This window comes from Apostichopus japonicus, chromosome 2 (genome assembly GCF_037975245.1).
Source record: "Apostichopus japonicus isolate 1M-3 chromosome 2, ASM3797524v1, whole genome shotgun sequence".
Classification (NCBI taxonomy): Eukaryota; Metazoa; Echinodermata; class Holothuroidea; order Aspidochirotida; family Stichopodidae; genus Apostichopus; species Apostichopus japonicus.
The window spans coordinates 18,896,782-18,916,011 of record NC_092562.1 but is presented as its reverse complement, the minus strand read 5'-3'; the positions used below and the strand labels follow the sequence as shown (position 1 = coordinate 18,916,011).

Here is a 19,230-nt window from a genome sequence, read left to right as displayed (position 1 = left end):
GGATTTTTCTAAATTTATCACAAGTTCCCATTTTTAATTCTTAATCATTAACTTAACACTATCCATACTTCCACATAATATTCAGTACTGCTCGTAGTTTGGGTTTATGTAAACATTAATATATTACACTGAAAATCATACATTTTTTTTTCAACTCTTGAAAGAGGGAGAAGGTTTTCGCTTTGCTTATGTCATCTGCTCCACAGAAAACTGGACTAAATCTTCTATTTTCCTACTGGTAACTACAGAAGGTGGCATTTTTTCAAATGGCCCAACTCCAGGCCCGTAGCCAGGCTGAGGCACAGGGGGGTGTGACCACCCTGCCCCCCATCCCCCAGTACAGGTTTATATTCCTGGGTGTGGGTCCAGCTCCCTACTAACAGACACTGCAAGTCTTGTTTGTGGAGAGTTCGAGCAACATACAGAACACATGAAAGAGTTTATCGTGTCTACGGACCGACAGACTTTCAGAATTGACGTGAATGTTCCAGCTGTGCTCCAGATGATATCGCCTCGGACTCACAGGTGATGCACGTTTTCAATCACAAGATATTACAAAAACCTGCAGCAGAGATCAGCTACGTCACTCTTCAATTCAAACTTCTCTGACAAACTTCTTTGACGAGATGACCTCCAACTTGAGGCAGTCACTCTCCAGTCATGAAAGAATAGGGTTCCGGTTCCTCTGAGTTTGGACCTCGTATTAAATTAACGTCCAACAGCTCCCTTTCCGAGTCCTGCCTCTTCAGTTGCGTCGGTTTCGGCGGGAGGAGGAACAGCGCACTGAGTCCCATGCAGATGTGCCAGATGCTATGCATGATAAAATAGTTGGCATCGGTTTCCAGAGCTGAGGTGAATATCAAGCCTATGAGAGCTAGAATTATCCCTGGAATTATGAAGATTATCCAACGTTTTTTGGAGGGGTAAAGTTGCTTACGCTGGTACATCTTGTGTCCCTGCGAAGAAAGACAATGCCATAGACAGTTTTTTTGTTGTTTTTTGGAAAATGAGGAAAAAATGGTTGAATTTCTAATCCCTTGATTTATATAGCTACAAGTCTAACATCTCAGAAACACAATCAATCCAATCCTTTTTCCTTTCAAAATACTCCTAAATTACACAAAATATCTCAAACTGCAACTGAGGCTGTATCTACAAAATGAATGGAATCATAGTACAAAACAGAGGAAAAGAGCGTGAGTATTTTAAAAAAAACTAAAAAAAAATCCAATTTGTTCCGAAGAACCGATACAATGTTTTACAGGGACTATAACACCAAAATTGCTAGATGTGATAAAAGTGGCTGCAATCCTAGCATCCTAATATCTCAGAAATACAACCAGTCCAATTCCTTTTCTCCCTTCAAAATACTCCTTAATTACACAAACTATCATGAAACTGCAACTGAGGCAGTATCTACAACATAAATGGGATCATAGTACAAAACAGAGGGAAAAAAGCATGAGTATAAAAAAGGAATAAAAAAAGAACCATCATTTTGTTCTGAAGAACCGCTACAATGTTTTACAGGGGCAAATAATACAGACACTTACAAAACAATTTAAGCACTCTCGAACATTTTTCTCTACTCGAGATGTTCACAAGCTTCTGATAATATTTGTGGTTAAATGTATTCACGGTGACACAACACGAACTGTAAATTTGCACTGAATCTTGGTACCGTAAAGCTACGCTTCTTTCTACTTCACTTAATAGTTTCGTTAATCTTTTATCCTTCACATGCTGTGGTACACTGTGAGTGGTAACTTCACATCTGGCAAACCTTGGTTTTCCTTTTTTATCCTTTACTACTCCAACCTTATGTTAATTTAGAACAACATTTTTTTGTCCAAGGGTTTGACTTCAAAAATTAATAAAGATGAAAAAAAAACCAAGTAATGACAATCTTCAGAAATCTGTTTGCAATTTCCCATCATTTCACTTTTAAGGTTAGAAACACCATTTTCATTCTCTGATGAATGATCGCCTTCTCAAAACGCAAAAGTCGATGATTCCACGAAAAGTAACTACAGCTTAGCTTTGGTGAATGGCTTCGGTACAAACTTATTAAATGCCTATCAACTTCTGTAATCCACTGACTGGAAATGACCATCAGCTTGAAAAATATAAATTACCATATTAAGAAGAAAAAAATACATAGTTTACATCTGTTTTCCTTAGAAAATCATGAAACAGAGAAAAAAAATTCAAAAAATTAAATGAATATTTTGAGTGAGTGAGAAAGGCTGGAATATTGTCAAAAGCTAAATGTTTTTTCCCCAATACAGCAGTATGATAATATCTTACCCACGAGACTGACATAACCGCTAGACCAGACAAAACAGGAACGAGGATGGCCCAGAGGCTGAAACGATCGTACTGAGCCGCAAAGGCACAGAAAAAGGCACCTGCGAAAGGAAACGGGAGAAGAAAAAAACCCAGTAAAAATCAACGTAGTGCTGAGAAGTTAATTCCTGACCTTTGGTACTGTTGAGTATAGCTGTTTTCTTGCATTACTAGTATGGAAATGTAAGGTTTCTGTCGAAAATGTTTGAAAATTGTCCACTTTTGACAACGTAACTTATTTTCTTTCAAATTGTTCAATTGCAAGCTTTATCTGGATATAGAATGTAGAGGATTTTCAGACTGGCTTACTTACTTACTTGAAACTTAACCAGCAGTCTTTTTATTTTTGTTTATTTTATTTTTCAATTCCTCACACAATGACTAATTTTTCAGACATTTACTGATGAAAAGTATGGTTGTAATGAAGCAGCTGGTGAGATTTCACGAGGATATATATACTTTATGAAAACCAGTGTTAACTTCAAAGAAAGATACATTTCCATGTTTAACATTTTGGTTCAGTTCTTAGGATGTTTTGCCTCTGTTACGGCACAAACTGAAGGCTGATAAATTTTAACATTTCGATAGCTGGAGTATGCACATTGCATACACAGACAGCTTATTCTGAAAGCATACAGACCAATAAAAAAAAAATCCTTTCAGACATAAAGAGAAGATTAAATGGAACACATTCCGTATCATCTTTTTTTTGGACAATATGTGTCAAATGTGTCTCGAGATGCATCATCTTTTGATGTTGAATAAGTTGGGTTTTCTCTTCCCCGACCAGATGGCTTTGTTTATCGAAAGAGCATTGGCCCGGAGGCACAACCGATCTACGCTTAGGATTCGTTGATTCATGCAGTGCCCCCCATCCACTTGTTCATTGCTACTCTGATAAACAATGATGATCACATCATGAATATTTCATAATTAATTTGATGATCTGTGGTATAGTAAATACCTATCATATGGACGGTAGATTTCAGAGTAGGGTTCAGCTTCGCCATGGCTATCAGAGTGAGGAATACGGACATGAAGGAAGAGTAGAAATCGCAGAACTGGAGTGTGCTATAGTCCATCACGCAGGCCCTGCTAGAGTCACAGGCATGGTACAGCTGAAATGATAACAGCAAAAACAGAAAAATAATTTAATTGGCAAACTCATTTTTAGCATACTGCCCCTATAAACAGTCCCTAAGAAACGACCCAAGTCAAATGGTCAAAATTCAGGTGTCACATGATCATTCTTTCCCGGGTTCCCCCCCCCCCTCACCCCCTGCTCAACCAGTGATATAAGGTCCAGGCCTGCAATACTCTGTAATACACATGTTGGGTGCCAGCGGGGTGGTCACTGATCGGTCTTACTGCGTGTGATGTTACGTGTACGCGCTGTTCTCCAACAACTGGTCATTAATACAAGAGTACCTGAAAAGGTTCCCCCCAAAACTAACTGGTTTGGGTATTTACGAACCATGATAATAACTTTGGTCTCCATTGTACACATGCACTCCAATCTATGTAGCCTAAAAGAGTGGGTAACGTGTTAGCACCGTGCCCCTATTGACCTTTATTCAGGGTCAATCTCCACTTCCTCTCTCTTCTGAATGTAGAATGGAGTGAGGTGAGAGAGGAGTGAAGAAAAAATTACCACTTTCGTGAAAATCAGAACTCGATAAGACAAAACAATGCTACAGACACACTCATCCCAGGGCTGCATCATGAAGATTGACAATATAACCAAATCCAGCAAGTGGAGATAACAATAGGCTTTTTTGGGTTTTTACAATCATATCATGCAGTTTTCAATTTTTAGCGAATGATAACATGTGACATTACTCATGTGAGAACCTTTAAAGGTTTGCAGACTTAAGTAAAGTTTATTAAAATTGGAAATGGTTTCAACTGGTTGCATTTTTGATATGAATGAAATTTTGCCGGTGTTTCGTAGAGTGGGAGGATGTAACAACTCAACATTAAGTGAAAAGGACATACACCATATGTAGATGTGAAGATTACATCCCATTTGCGATTGAATTGAGTGGAGATGGGGCTTTTTTTTTATCAAATGGTGTCATTGACCTGAACACAAAGACGTGGGGGGAATATTTCACAACCCTGGAGAATGCCATATAGTTGAAAACATGGTAATAGAAACTTTTCCTAGGATTGGATTTTTCACTAAAACTCTTTGATGACCTTAAGGCATACCACGCAGGCTGTCAACCCCTCAAAGCAGAAAGATTACTCATAAGTCTAGGGCATAATCTTACGACAGAGATCATGTATTATCATACAACGTCTCAAAATAAGACAAAAAGACATTACCCCAAAAAAAGAAGAAAAAAGCCCAGAGAAGTCTTTCAAATCCCTGTCACGGGAACAATCTGTACTCACCGTTGAAAAGACTGTGGTGGCAAAATATGACACTGACTCTGCAAAGTGATATCTGTAGATGGCAAAGATGGTAGCCACCAGGAACACAACGTTACTCAGGGTCAACAACAGTACTTGTACCAGATAATAACTCCTCGCCCAGGCCTCCGAACTGTCGGTGCAGGCAAAGCCTGTATAACCTAGCAACAGACACAAATGATCTCTTGATTGGTAAAACTAATATTGATGATGACCAGCAGTGACATAGAAACAAACTGAACGGTTTAACTCGCAGTCTTAAACTAACTTCATTCCTTTATACGCTATGTACATGTTCAACATGAGAAACACAATAGATGTGTCCATACCTCAGGTCCCTCGATTTGCTTTAATTTGCATGCATTAAACGAGTATCACGATATCAAAAATGTTTTACTTGACAGGGATTGGTCGCTGGAAATAATTATCCTAACGAGGACCTAATTATAATTTACGGTGACGGGCTGAGTAAAGAGAAAATCGTAAGAGAAATATTCTACGCTGCGAGTCGAAAACACCGTCCAGATACGGCCGGTTGAATGTAATGTATTTTGTCCGGTTGAGGTTCCATTTTTGCCAGGGAGTAGATTGCAGATCTTTAAACCTAAATTAGCAGAAAATTTCCAACATTTTTTATTAAGCAATCAATTCTGAGACACTGGAGTATGTATCACTTCAAAGTTAAAGGAGAACTACCTGGTGTCAAATCTGTGGGGGAAGAGATGGAGTGGAGGGATTTGTTGGAGGGTAAAGGGAACGTGGGTGGCAAGAACATTTATTCCGTTAGATATCCTTTTTGGTCTGGCCTTTATATGTGGCTGGGTGGATTAGAACAAAATAAAGAGCAAAAGAAAACAACCACATTTTATTGGCTGGTGCTTACCATAGTAACAACGACAATAGAAGAATTGTATGCCTGCCCTGTACCGGACCGAGCACAGGCCATTCTTTCCACAGCCTCCAATACACTGCTGATCCAACGATAAATTCACAATAATCTCTGCCTCTTCACCACACTCAGTTGGATTTCTAAGAAAGAAAATTGCCACAAACATGAATGGAATATTGTGTGATTGATGGTTGGAGCAATTCCATAATCATAAATTTCCACTTGCTAACAAATCTTTTTTGAAGTTACTAGTGTTCCATATATGTATTTTTATTTTACTAAAGGCACAATATGCCCCAAATTATTTTTACCTTGTTTATTATTTTTTTAATTTTTTTTTAGAAGAATGTAGCCTACTATAATTACAAGAGCAACTTGTGACCAACTTCAAAATAAAGGATAGGATGTATACATAAGCCAAGGTTAATCTTTACCTTGAGTAAAATATTCATTTTTATTTTTGACAAGTACATAAATTTTCTACAGGTATTATATAATATAGGAAACTTAGAATCCAAACTGGTTCGGCCTAGGGATTAAGTTATGCATGGGTTGCCGTGGTGATCAACTCTGAACTATGCAGAGATGTCCATGAAACTATACACCTTACAAGATTCAAACATTAATCCCAAATCACTTGAAAACAAGTATTTTCACACAATGGAAGTTCTGTTTAAAAGCCTGCAAGGCCATGAAAAGCAACACATGCTAGTTGAGGATATGAACAAGTTTCAAAATGTTTGGACCAAATTTGAGATTAATTCAAGCGCCCAATCTTGTAAGAATGTTCCATTTACAAAGAACTGAATTTTTTTGGTGGAATTTCCTGAATATATCTGGCAACAACATAATATACAAACACAGTGCTACAAAGCAGATCTACAGAAGAACATGTGCACCATACAGCCCAAAAACATTCATGACAAAGGGACACTGAGGGCATCAATTCCAACTTTATACAATGATTTTACTGAATTGTTTCATTCTGAGAAGACTACAGCATTGATAATTAATGATCATAAAAAAAATAAAATGGCTCACGAATCATTAAAGCATTCCATTTGAAGCGTTAAGTACAGAGTACCGACGACCGGAAATGGCATGATCCAACGCTCCCTCTTGCGGGAAGAGAGATCGCTTTGAATGAGGCGATCCTTGTCGCAGTGAAACTTGACGTTATCTTTGATGGCAGGACCCATCTTTTGCAAGCAGAACGAGACTAACGGATTCTGGGAAAGAAAGTAAAATCGGAAGCAAATGGCAAGTTATTATCGCAGCTTATTGCATTAATGTTGTCGATCTTTACCTGATGCGCACAAGCAACTGGTTAAGTTGCCAACATTCACAAACATTAACCGATGTCCCTTCCATTTGAGAATGTACACATTTCTTAATTCTTTCTAATACTTTCTCTTCGGTTTGAACAAACAACCCCCCCCCCCACACCAATAAGAACCAGCTGTATACGATGTCATTTCTGAATCACAAAATAAATATTGCAGAGTCTTCACCAGAACTTTAAGTATCAAGTTAGTTTCTAACATTCATATTTTGATGAAGCTAACAACAACATACCAGACTTGTTGTAGGATTATACAGAATAGCATGAGTACGAGTAAATATAGGAGTCCCCTGTGGGTGTGAGTACAAGAATGAGTAGATGTCTCTAAGCGTGAGTACGACTACAAATAGAATTCCCCTTTGGGTGTGAGTACAATGATGAATACATGGCTCTAAGCATGAGTATGGGTACCCAATCTGACACTATACTATCCATTCTAAATTTCTTAAAAATTTCAGAGTACGATCGAGTACAAATCTACTCGAAGGGCGAGCATGCTTACAGATAACTGTTACACGATGCCGACATGTTTACTCACCGGAAGTGTGGACGCATTGACCTCCACTATAAACAGTCCACCGACGTCTTCAATGGGGTCTAGGTCAAAGGTCATGACTATGGGTTGCTGGGATTTCACTGGGAACACATCAGTCTCATTTTCTGTCCTCTTCACAAATTTCTTGGCTGAGCTTGAAGCGGTCTTCACAGAGACGAGATGGTAGAGTGGAGCACAGTCAGTGTCCGAGAGATCCTCATAAATTGTGAGAGTGTCATCCTCCTGGTTAGAATCCACTTGCCTCTCTTCGGGGTCTCCGATGGCATAAGTTGCAGGTGAACGGCTGTTAGTGCAATCTTTATGGGGGAGGTGAATAGAGGGGAAATAGGTAAAAGCCTTGGGCAGATGTAGGTAGGGACGTTGCTTAGTAACTTTATGTTCACAATTTAATACCAATTCAAGGCAGCCTGCCATTCTTTGTTTTATGGAATTTACATACAAGAATTATTTCCCTTCCCTCACGGTTCACTTACAAAGATATTTACAGCAATATGTAAATTTATGGATGTTCGTCGGACCCTAGCCGATTCAACCGTTGACAATAGCAACCTGTAGTCCAAATTCTGAGGTGCAATATAAAATGTGGTTCATCTGCTATGAAAGTGCTAAAAAAGGGCTGGTACTAAGATACAATAAGTATTGTTTCAAACAAGGTTTTACAGACGTCCTTAGGATAATAAAAACATCAGTTATTGCTCAACTTACTGGGTTTATACGAAATTACGAATGCAAGCAACAGGCTTAACTTCCTCCTCACAACTACAAGAACAGATATTTTGAGACAAAAACTAAAAGGTGCACGACCAATATTTGTCCAGATGGTAACTCAATACGAAATTTCAAGCGTATTACGTAATTAATGGCGGCCCGCTGTGTATTGTGGTGAGGCTTTAGGAGCAGATTTTCAAGTGAGTGTAGTCAGTCAAACAGGAAGGGGTTAACTTAATAATTAAATAAAAGAGAGTTTGAGGTTACTGAATAATATAAATTGTCTTTCAATAATAAAAATTGTCTTTAATCCCTGCCCTTGGTTATTCCTTTAATAGAACTTCCATATCCTCAAAAACTTCAAAACTTACCTTCTTCCTCAACTGTTATAACAAACTTGAAGTCTTTGATATCTTCAGAGATGGCTTTCTCGATTTTTAAATAGTACCAAGTGCCCCTGAGAGCACTGTCTACGGTTATTTGACAGCTTTTTTCTCCCTCATCACAGCTGTGAGGGGGCTGAGTTATGGGGATGCTCCCTGCACCCAACGATATGTTCAGAGGACATTGCCCATGAAGGGTCTTATTCTGTAGTTGGCCGGAACACTGGCTTACTTGGAAATCTATGAGCGAAGTTGTCAATTTGGTCTGGTATCTACGTAGTTAAGAAGACCGGGTGCAAAATAACAGAACAGGATGAAAACAATATCAACAATGTACATGGATTCAAATTAGAGTCTTACTTAAAAGCTTATGACTAAACATGTAATATGAGAAATATTCCAGGGCACTTTTCACCTAGTCCATCTGCAACATGCCTATACGCCATCATTATCAATGATTCCATGTCGCAGATTAAATCTGCCCGAGAATAATCAATTCAGTCTCCCAAATCAAAGGAAAGAACAACGCTGAATGAATTTGTTACATATGATCGTTATCTATAAATTGTTACAATATCGTGGGGAGCTGTGGTTTTGGATGATGACTGTGAAAGGATATTAATGAAATAAGGCCTGAGTAGGCACTCAGGCTATTTTTGGGGGGGAGATATATTGAGATATATTATGAGATACAATTGTTTAATGACAAGAGCATATATAACCATCAGTGTTTCTGTCTTTAGAGCAATAATTCATTGAACCATGTGTAAAATCAACATCGCTGACATTCCCACACATAGAGCTGATCAGAGTAATTTGTTATGTGTATGGTATGACAAATAACTGCACACACAGAGCTGATCAGAGTAATTTGTTATGTGTATGGAATGACAAATAACTGGAGCAGCAAAGCTGCAGAACCTCAATACTACTGATGTAGGTAGATAGGTAGGTAGATAGGTAGGTAGATAGATAGATAGGTAGGTAGATAGGTAGGTAGGTAGGTAGGTAGGCAGCCAATCATATAAAAATACAATGGAAATTGGTTGATAACAAGAGCTCAAAACATTAAAAATTGTAAACAACATACAGTATAAGACGTAATATAATATACATAGATATGAAAACGTTCCAACAAAGTGAACAAAAATATGAAAATGTACTCACAATATGAGATGAACAAAAATATAAAATGTACAGACAAAATATTAAAGCGTACAAAAATATATAAATGCCCTCATATCCAATATAAAGTCTACAAAGTATGTAATTGTACATAAAATATTAAAATATTTTAGTATAAAATTTATTTAACGGTTTTGGTGCGCATTGAATATCTTCAGAGCAGAACAATAAATACTGTCAGTAAATCTGCTCAGTGTATGAGATATTGTGAGGTATCATAGGTAGATATTTCAGGTATGTTTCTGTACATCGAAAATAGAGGATTGCCACAAAGACTGAAGGACCTCAAAGCGCTTGGACTGAATGAACAAGACAAACCTATTGTAGCAAAGACAACTGGAAATGAAAAGGGTTTCAGAAATGCAAGAGTCAAGAAAAGCACAACCACATGGTTCAGTGACCGGAGACCAAAGCAGCCGTGTTCTCGATATAATTGCATGATTTCAAATTTTTATAACTGGTTCATAGTGAATTGAATCTATTATTTAGCCTTCGTTCCTTTCAAACACTGTGATATTCCACTTTAAAGACTTTTCCACCCCAACAATAATCATTATCATAACTAATTATGAAAAAAACAAGAAAAGAATAGGAAATGGACCACATACAACCTGAATCTACAAGATTAATTCGTCCCTACAAATTGGCAGAAAAAGATTGTACATGTTTGGTATGAGCAAAAATATATCAAAGAATCCTCCAAGGGTTTTAAAAAAAAGGTACCTGAATAGTGCATAGTCTGCACCCTCTGGTAATTCGTAAGCATTATGAGAGAGTTCACTCAGTAACGGGATATCCAAAACTTGACTGTACACCAGAGTGGGTTGTATAGTGTATCGGCAATCTTTGCCCAGACCCTGCAGATTACACGAGACAAATAAAAAGTATATGATCAGTAAATATCAGACTTGATTATTCTATGACAAACTGCTATGGAAACCTTCTATGAACCAGAATAAAAACATTTCATGGTTCCTTGCTGCTGTTCATTAGTTCCATTCATAGGGAAATTTCTAACAAAGCCCTAATACAACAACAGTAATTTATGCTCACAAACTTTTGTTGCCAAAGTAATGCTAAGCCCTGATATCAATTGCAACACACATCAGTGTGTGAAGACTATCTACCATTATCATCGTACCAAGTTTGACGAAATTCCGACTAGTAATAGTAGCCAAGTAATTGCAATTTCGAGTATTTCACGTTTGACCCCATGACCTCATTAATATTCATGAAATGAGCACCAAAATCAACAGGATTAATCTACTTACTATGGGCCACCCACTCACCAAGTATGGTAATGATTGGTCATTCCCTTGTTGAGTTATTGTGCATACAAACTTTTCATAACGAAATAATGCTAGGCCCCCCCCCCCTTATAAACATGCATGATATCAATTGCAACACACATCAGTGTGTGGAGACTATCTACCAATATCATCATACCAAAATTCCAATAAATAGTAGCCAAGTTATTGCAACTTGGGAGTTTTTCACGTTTGACCCGTGACCTCATTAATATTTTTTAACTTTGACCTCGTATAACTTTGCACACAAAGGTCACACTGGGGTCAACCTATTGACATTTATGATCAGAAGGTACCTTTGATATCTGAAAATAGCAACGAAACTGTAAAAATCCCCAAAACACGAAAAGGTCACCAGAGGTCAAATGGAGGTCAGGGTCACCCAGATGCGGGTTGACAACTGGATTACATTGAAGCAACTCCCAACCTTAACGGACAGTTCCTTCTCAAGTTATCACAAAAATACTAGTTTTTTTATCATTAATTGACCTTTGGTGACCTTGGATCACATGACCGTTAAGTTTCAAAATGTTCCCCTAACCAGTTCACAACTTGTCCCAAAATATCAACCTTGTCGCACATTGGCACTGGGAGTTATTGCAGTTTTAGTATTTTGGGTTTTTGGACCATAACTGACCTTTGGTGACCTTTGTGGGCACCAAAAACAATAGGGTTCATCTACTCACTATGGGCCACCCACCCACCAAGTTTGATCATAATCAGTCAATCCCTTGTTGAGTTATCGTGCTTACAAGCTAAAGCGTCACACACACACACACATACACACACACACACGCCAACCTGAATACATAGGTTCCTTTGCTTTTAGCAAGGAACCAAAAACTTCTATGGGAAACTTCTATGAAAACCTTATATGTAAAAAACTTCTATGAAAACCTTATATGTAAAAAACTTCTATGAATAATGTCTATGGCAAACTTCTATGACAACTTCTATGAAAAACTTCTATGCTATGAAAATCCTTGAGGCAAGAAGTTAAAAGTAAGATTTTATAGTAATTCAGTGAGATGGGATATTAGGGTGGTGGGATGAAGAAGGGACAGGATAATGGGAAAGTGGCCACTAAAATTTGATCAAAATTCTTTTCAGACCACGATGTCTATGGGTCAGAACAAAGTGAAGGGCAAGGTTTGTAAGTTCTGCTTTCACTGTACCCATGATGGAGTGATGAGTGGAGTGCTGGCTCAGTGGTTAACGCCGGTGCCTTCCAATCATAAGGTCCCAGGTTCGAGTAACTCGCAGATTAATGTATGTCGTCCAGTTACAGAGTTGTTGACAATGGACAATTCATCATCATGGACGTTAAATATGAATGTAAGAGACTGATTTCGGTCAGCCTGTGGCTTTGATAAGCCAATGAGGCTTCTTCGCGAGTTCCTGCTTGCAGGAGGAGCTAAAATACATACAAACATACATGATGCTTTAGGCTTTGAAAAATCATTAAGGAGATTATACTAGGATGTAAAGTTTGGGGAACATAGCCATGACTATAACTCAGACCACTAACTTGATTTTCCAAAAAGAGCTTATCTGGTGAAAGTAAGTTACACCCACACCCCTTCTCTCCTTCAAACAGCCATGACTAGACTTCGGGAAAAGATTCGGAAAAGAACACATTTTCTCCCATTGTCAATCTGTTTAGGTCGGTCACTTGCCTTCTGATCAATTTTGTCCATGTCTTCCTTTAACCTGTATGCAATAATGAACCAGTCCCCAGGCTGAGGACCATGTACAGAGACCTTGGGAAGTAGCTGAGTGCTGGACGTATTGAATGTAACGTTGTAACCGCTAGCGTGCCTCAACTCGGTACTGTCCGGAAAAGATGTGTTGTAAGGATTGACAATTGGCAGGCCACCAAGATGTAGCGATCTGAAGAGTGAAGATAGTAGACAAGAAAAAAAAGTTGAGAGGATTTCAAATAGGGAAGAGGGGGAGGGGGGGAGGAGGAGGACCAAATTAGAAATTTCAATGTCTGAGTTTGTTATGAGCATGATTGCATGAACCTTCATGGCTATAAGTGGCTAATAAATTTTATAAATTATATTAGGTGTGGTGGGACTGTGGGTTCCTTGAATGTGACTCCAATGTAGAAGGGCTAGAGGTTTTTTCTGCCAATGCCCCCCCCCCCCTCAGTCGAAAGTTTCAGATATTAGACATGAAATGGCACATTCTGAAGCATCTTCAGACTATAAATTAGGTCTACATAGTTATTTATAAATGCAAAGTTATGCTAATAAATGCAAATGAAATTTGAAACATTTGAAATAGGTGAGGGAAGGGGGGGGTGGGGTGGCATGAATCAAGTGGTGCATTCCAGGGCGTAGTTTAGACTATAAATTAGGGCTTCAATTAGGTCTAAGTGCAGGCTTACAAAATGTTAGTAAATACTTTTGGAAAAAATCTCCCGACGGAACATTTTCATTGACTGTCGATGGACATGGGACGAAGGCATGGATCCCAAGTCAGTGGACCCCCACCCCCCCAATGGATGATAATGTTCTGGTTTTATCACTGATCTGCTCTGACACTGAACACTGAAAACTAGACTACAATGATGTAACTAGATGCAATACTTGGAAGCAGTCACAGAGAAGATGGGGGCATCGAAACAATTAATAATAATAATAATAATCAGTCTTATATAGCGCAGAATCCAACCTAAAGGTTGCTCAATGCGCTTTACAGATGTGTGTAGCATTTAGAAAATAAGTAAGTTTAAATAGCATGTTTGAATTGTTCAAGTGAATCAATTTCCCGCAGATGGACTGGCAGCGAATTCCATAAGTGCGGGGCCGGAATAGCAGAAACTGCGATCACCAAAGGTTCTCGTGCGTGTCACAGGAACAGTAAGTTGATAGAGGTATTGGGAACGAGTAGGTCTATCCGTTGTTTGCTCTTGGATAAGGTCGTGAAGATATTCGGGCATACCATACTTCAATGCCCTGAACACCAATATCAGAAATTGAGCTCCTTAATACAAATTTCATCCCAAAGAGTAATCTGTTTTATGAATTCAATTGATATTTTTCTGTTCTGTTTTCCAAGATATACAGTATTTATGATTTTAATCAAAGATGATGATTCTGGAATATTTCATTCAAAAGTATAAACTAATCACTGAAGTATGGCAATACATCTATAACGTTTAATACACAGCTTAGGACGAATGACCGATGACTCGAGCTAGGGACTTAACTCCAGTCCTGATTTTAGGACTTTTTTGCTGGAAATTGACTCAAGTCTCTGAATGGTAAAGTTCAAATGACCTGGCATCTTGCCATTAAGGAATTTCTTCTATAGGTTTACATGTGACATTGATTTATCACATATATATATCACTTCTTTGTATTTTGTGCAGTTGAAAAGAAAAGCTAAGTTGGTGTGGCATTCAGATCTTCTTGGGTTGAATTAGATGATAACTTTGGCAGAAATAATTTTGCAACTACAACCGTGTAAACTCCACAGCCCAGACGCATTATACTTATTTTTTTCTCATAAGGGGGGGGGGGGAGGGAGGGAGGGGGATGAGGACAATGAGGAGGCTAAGAAAATACTTTTAATAACATAAAAGGAAACCAGAACATCCGAGAACTTGGGAGATATTATATTCTTACATGTAGATATCTCGGTCTGGACATGATGCAGTCTTGTTCATCATGAAGCTCCAGCATGCCTCCTCGACCGCCTCCGGTATATGGAAACGGAAGAGACTGATGCTCCCGTAGTTCTCATACTCCGAAACATACAAGAGGGAGTTGTACTGCTCTCCGAAATCGACTATATCGAGAAAAAAAAGAGAAGCATAATCATTTTTAACGACATGTGTTTACTTGTTTCAGTCGTAGGTTCATTCGACACGATAGGGTTAAAAACGTGTACCAGCTAATAATTTGTTAACGTCATCCAATCTGAAAGTTTGACAGCCGGTTAATGAAAAAAAAACGACACATTGAAGGCTATTGTATCTACCTGTACTGACAGAGACAACTTACACAGTGAGGGACGGTCTACCGTTATGTGATGATGATAATGAGAATTAAGATCAGGCTATAAAACCCCCAGAAAAGTCTGCCTATAAAATGAGAATGAACTTTTGTCTGGACACACTCTTAAAGGGATACTTTGTAAGAAAAGTCACCCAAGATTGAGCCTGGACATGAAAACCGACCAACCTGATGCACTCTCAACCATTTTTTGGGAAAACTTCTAGCAATTATAGCATGCTATAATTTGGGGCCTATACTGACTACCTTGAACTTAGGGTCTAACATAAGCCTAGGCCTATTTGTCCCTCTTCTTGATTCTTTCTTTCTACTATTAAACTGAACTTTAACTTTAAGAGTATGGCACTTAAGCAGGATTCAGTTTATGTTGCAATTCGGCCTCCAAAATGTGGGTTAAGCCACTAGTCCTACCTGTTGTTCATAAAGGCTTAGGGCCCTGGGCATATAAGTATAAGATTTATTTAACATGTGAATGGGCAAAAGGAGGCTAGATTGTCACATAATATGGACAACTACATGTATGATGGTATACAGTAAACTATTAATAGTATTACAGTAGTAAGGGCATTAATGTTATTTTAAAAGATAATGGTGACAACGGTCTTGCTGCTTTTGCTTATGATTTAGTTCTATCAATTCAGCTATATGATTTCATCATGGGTTGACCAGATTCCTCCAGAAATAGAAAGAATTAGGCCTATGCTTGTGTCTGTGAAAGTTGGGAGTCAAACTGTTCAAAGCAAGGAAAAATTCCCCAGTTTCGCGATACATTAATTATAAGTTAGTTTAGTTTAGTTTAGTAGAAAAAAGGATCAGGAGGGACACTTAAGTCCCCATCAAGGACCCTATAGAGAGAGAAAAAAACTGAAGACACAGACACTCAGACCCGATTACAATGCTTAAAGTGCTTGTCCAAAGCATTCTTAAACCCATTCACACTACTTGCAAGTACAACTTTCTCAGGCAAACCATTCCACTCATTCACAACCCTATTAGAAAAAAAGTTAAGCCGAATATTAATCCTACTATGTGACTTTTGGAGTTTAAGACAATGACCTCTAGTACAACTACTGTTAGCAAACAAGAAAAAGTCGGTAAAGGATAAATTGTCGAAACCATACACAATCTTGAAAACCTGGATCAAGTCCCCACGTAACCTCCTAAGCTCCAGTGTGGTGAGATTCAACAGTTGTACCGCCTACAATAAGGAACCCCCTTTAAGGAACTAATCATCCTAGTAGCCTTCCTCTGGACCTTTTCAAGTACTTCCTTATCCTTAGCAAAGTAAGGGTTCCAAGCCTGCACAGCATACTCCAGATGAGGCCTAAACAACTGCTTATAAAGCCTAACTACGATGTCCTCTTTCAGAAATCTGAAGTTCCTCTTGATCATACCTAAAACCCTATTACCTCTTTTAGCAGCTTCAAGACAATGTTTAGAAGTTTGCAGAGATGAGTCAATGTAGATACCTAGGTGTCTTTCAACAGAGACCTCCTGTAACTCCACACCATTAAGATTGTATGTAAACTTTTGGTTACTACTACCAATGTGCATTACCTTACATTTATCAATATTAAAAAGCATTTGCCACCCCTGAGACCAGGAAAAAATCTTATCCAAATCCGCTTGAAATTTCTCAGAATCGCTTTTGGAAGAGACCTCAGAATACAATTTGGTGTCATCAGCAAACTTCTTAGCTTTACACAAAATATCTCCGTCGATGTCATTTATATAGGCAACAAACAACAAGGGACCTAATACAGACCCTTGTGGAACCCCACTAGTAACGTTCTGCCAAGAAGAAGCACAGCCTTTAAGTACCACCCCCTGTTCCCTATTACCAAGCCAATTCCCGATCCAAGACAGTTAATTCCCTATGACACCCATGCTCTTCAGCCTAAGTAAAAGACGCTGGTGGGGAACTTTATCAAAGGCCTTCTGGAAATCCAGGAACACAACATCTACAGACCTCTGCCTATTAAGTGAACTTGTTACATCTTCCATAAACTCAAGGATATTAGTGAGACAAGACCTTTTTTGACAAAAGCCATGTTGAGACTCTCTGATCAAAGACTGACTGCTGAAGTGACAGACCATCTAGACCTTTTAACGATAGACTCCATGACCTTAAGTTTCCGGTATAATTCTGCTAATGGGTGGAATAATCCTTGAAATTGTGTCAAATTACAACTATGTAAATAATACTATTTGACTAAAAAACACGGCACCTATAGGAGGCCTACCTATCAATGCAACTAGGCCTAGCCTATATTACTTATATTATAACACGCGCAGTTAGTTAACGTAAACCCATGAACGTAGCAAGAATGTTACGGAACACTATGTACAGAGAATGTAGTGGGTAGTAGTTACGCGAAAACCGATCACTGTTACAAGTTACACATAATTTCAATCTCTGTTAATTAATAAAACCTCCGTTCATTCACGTTTGTCCGGTACGGCAGTGTAAATTGCTGCCTTTGTTACATTTTACGCGAGTAACGAACCTGTAAAAGTTTCAGCCACAAGAAAGTGTTGGAAAATTCCCAGAACGATTATCAGCCTTTCCGTTTCCATCTTGAAAGTTGTAGTGACTAGTATTGTTGCGAGCTGTGAGAGTGACTGTGTGAGAAGCTCTAGTGGTACTGTTTACGTGAACTTCACGGGAGGCAGTCTGAACTTAATGTTGTTCTTCCTACATGTATATACATACTGTATTTGACAGTGTCTTTCATTGTCTTAAAGTGGTCCTGCCATGAGGTATTCCAGGTTATTGGATAGCTAATTTGGAGGATTTGTTTTCCAAAAATATAACTTTATTTCATAAAACCTAGTAGTTCGCGAGAAAATTTTAAAAGAAATTGGCTACTTTACGTAACCTTGTAAAAAAAAAAGTGAAATCAGCTGAACGGTACGCGCTGGGTGGTAAAAGTACTGCTATGAGTTCGTGTCCCTTTCAATAAATGAGAAGAGCCCCCTTTTTTCCCGTATTACATTTTAGGAACTAAAAAGTGCACTTTTTTGTCATTTAAAAAGTGCCCTGATGTAAGTTAGTAGACAAGATAATTATACAGTGCCTGATCAAGTTGAAAAAATACTAATTAAAACGTTTTTGCAAAAACATTCAAAACATGGAATTTCAGAGTGTATAGAAGATCCACTTTGAGGTGATTTTGTGGTTTGGCCCCTCAAATCAAGTTAACACATGCCACTGCCCTCCGAGATGCACTCTCTTCCCACCACAAAAACTTTACCATTTTTTTTGGGGGGGGGGGGAACGGAAAACTAATGTGCCAGCGCGCCTGCGCGGTCGAAAGCCATCCGGTTATATCACATATTGGAAAAAACATGCATGTTAATATAAATATATGGCCACTCAGAGAGACAATGGCCACTCAGAGAGACGTTAGCCTAGTGGTTAACGCCGGCGTCTCCCAGTCAAGGGCGGCGGAACCGGGGGGGCACAGGGGGCACGTGCCCCCCACTTTTCCTCAGATTAAAAATGTGCCCTTTTTCTATATAAAAATTTCTAAATAAGAAAAGAGTTTACAAAGGGAAACCCACGTCGAATGAAATATTTCGGGAAGTTTTAAATGTTTACTACAACAGGCGTAGGAGCCGAATTTGATTGGGGGGGGGGGGCTGTAACGACTTGCCCGAAAAATATTACCAAAATTTTTCGCGCGCTACGCGCGCCTTCAACATGTTAATGTGCATATCATATAGGCATGCGTTGGTTATTACATCGCATGCAAATAACATACAATCATTTGCCGTGTTATAACCCTTTATAATGATTTCACCTTATTTTGTCGTTTTCCTTGTTTCCCAATTTGCACATTAGATACTGCAGTGCTAGTATGCATTGTTTCCTTGAGGGGGGGGGGGGTGGCGTTGATGGAGTGATGTGTATACGCAAATAAGATAATACAATAAGAGTTATGAAGGGTACTAAATATCAGGCTGCATCAGTCCAATCGAATTTCTGCAAAGTGCCCTTCGACGTCGGTGCCCCCCCCCCCAGATTAAAAGTGCTTCCGCCGCCCTTGCTCCCAGTCATGAGATCCCCGGTTC

At 38.7% G+C, this 19,230-nt stretch overlaps 1 protein-coding gene across 1 annotated transcript; it reads right to left on the bottom strand.

Annotated features, from left to right (window-relative positions):
- Window positions 1-37: 37 nt before the first annotated feature.
- LOC139981056 (post-GPI attachment to proteins factor 6-like) lies at window positions 38-17,821 on the bottom strand. Its single transcript, XM_071993198.1, has 12 exons — window positions 17,664-17,821; window positions 14,767-14,929; window positions 12,808-13,021; window positions 10,548-10,681; window positions 8,628-8,911; window positions 7,531-7,844; window positions 6,692-6,879; window positions 5,645-5,790; window positions 4,744-4,922; window positions 3,311-3,464; window positions 2,308-2,408; window positions 38-956 (listed from the first exon to the last, which is right to left on the bottom strand). Exons 1-12 carry the CDS (start codon window positions 17,731-17,733, stop codon window positions 648-650), a joined length of 2,256 nt encoding a protein of 751 aa, XP_071849299.1. The 5' UTR covers window positions 17,734-17,821; the 3' UTR covers window positions 38-647.
- Window positions 17,822-19,230: the final 1,409 nt, after the last annotated feature.

Bases quoted from the DNA above. Each gene is read 5' to 3' on its own strand.
- LOC139981056 (XM_071993198.1), bottom strand. From the start codon at position 17,733: ATGGAAACGGAAAGGCTGATAATCGTTCTGGGAATTTTCCAACACTTT. The intron at 10,682-12,807 runs GCAAGTGACCGA...TGTAATCTGCAG, and splicing joins TGGACAAAATTGATCAGAAG to GGTCTGGGCAAAGATTGCCG. The intron at 4,923-5,644 runs GTAAGCACCAGC...GTCTGTTGCTAG, and splicing joins CTATTGTCGTTGTTACTATG to GTTATACAGGCTTTGCCTGC.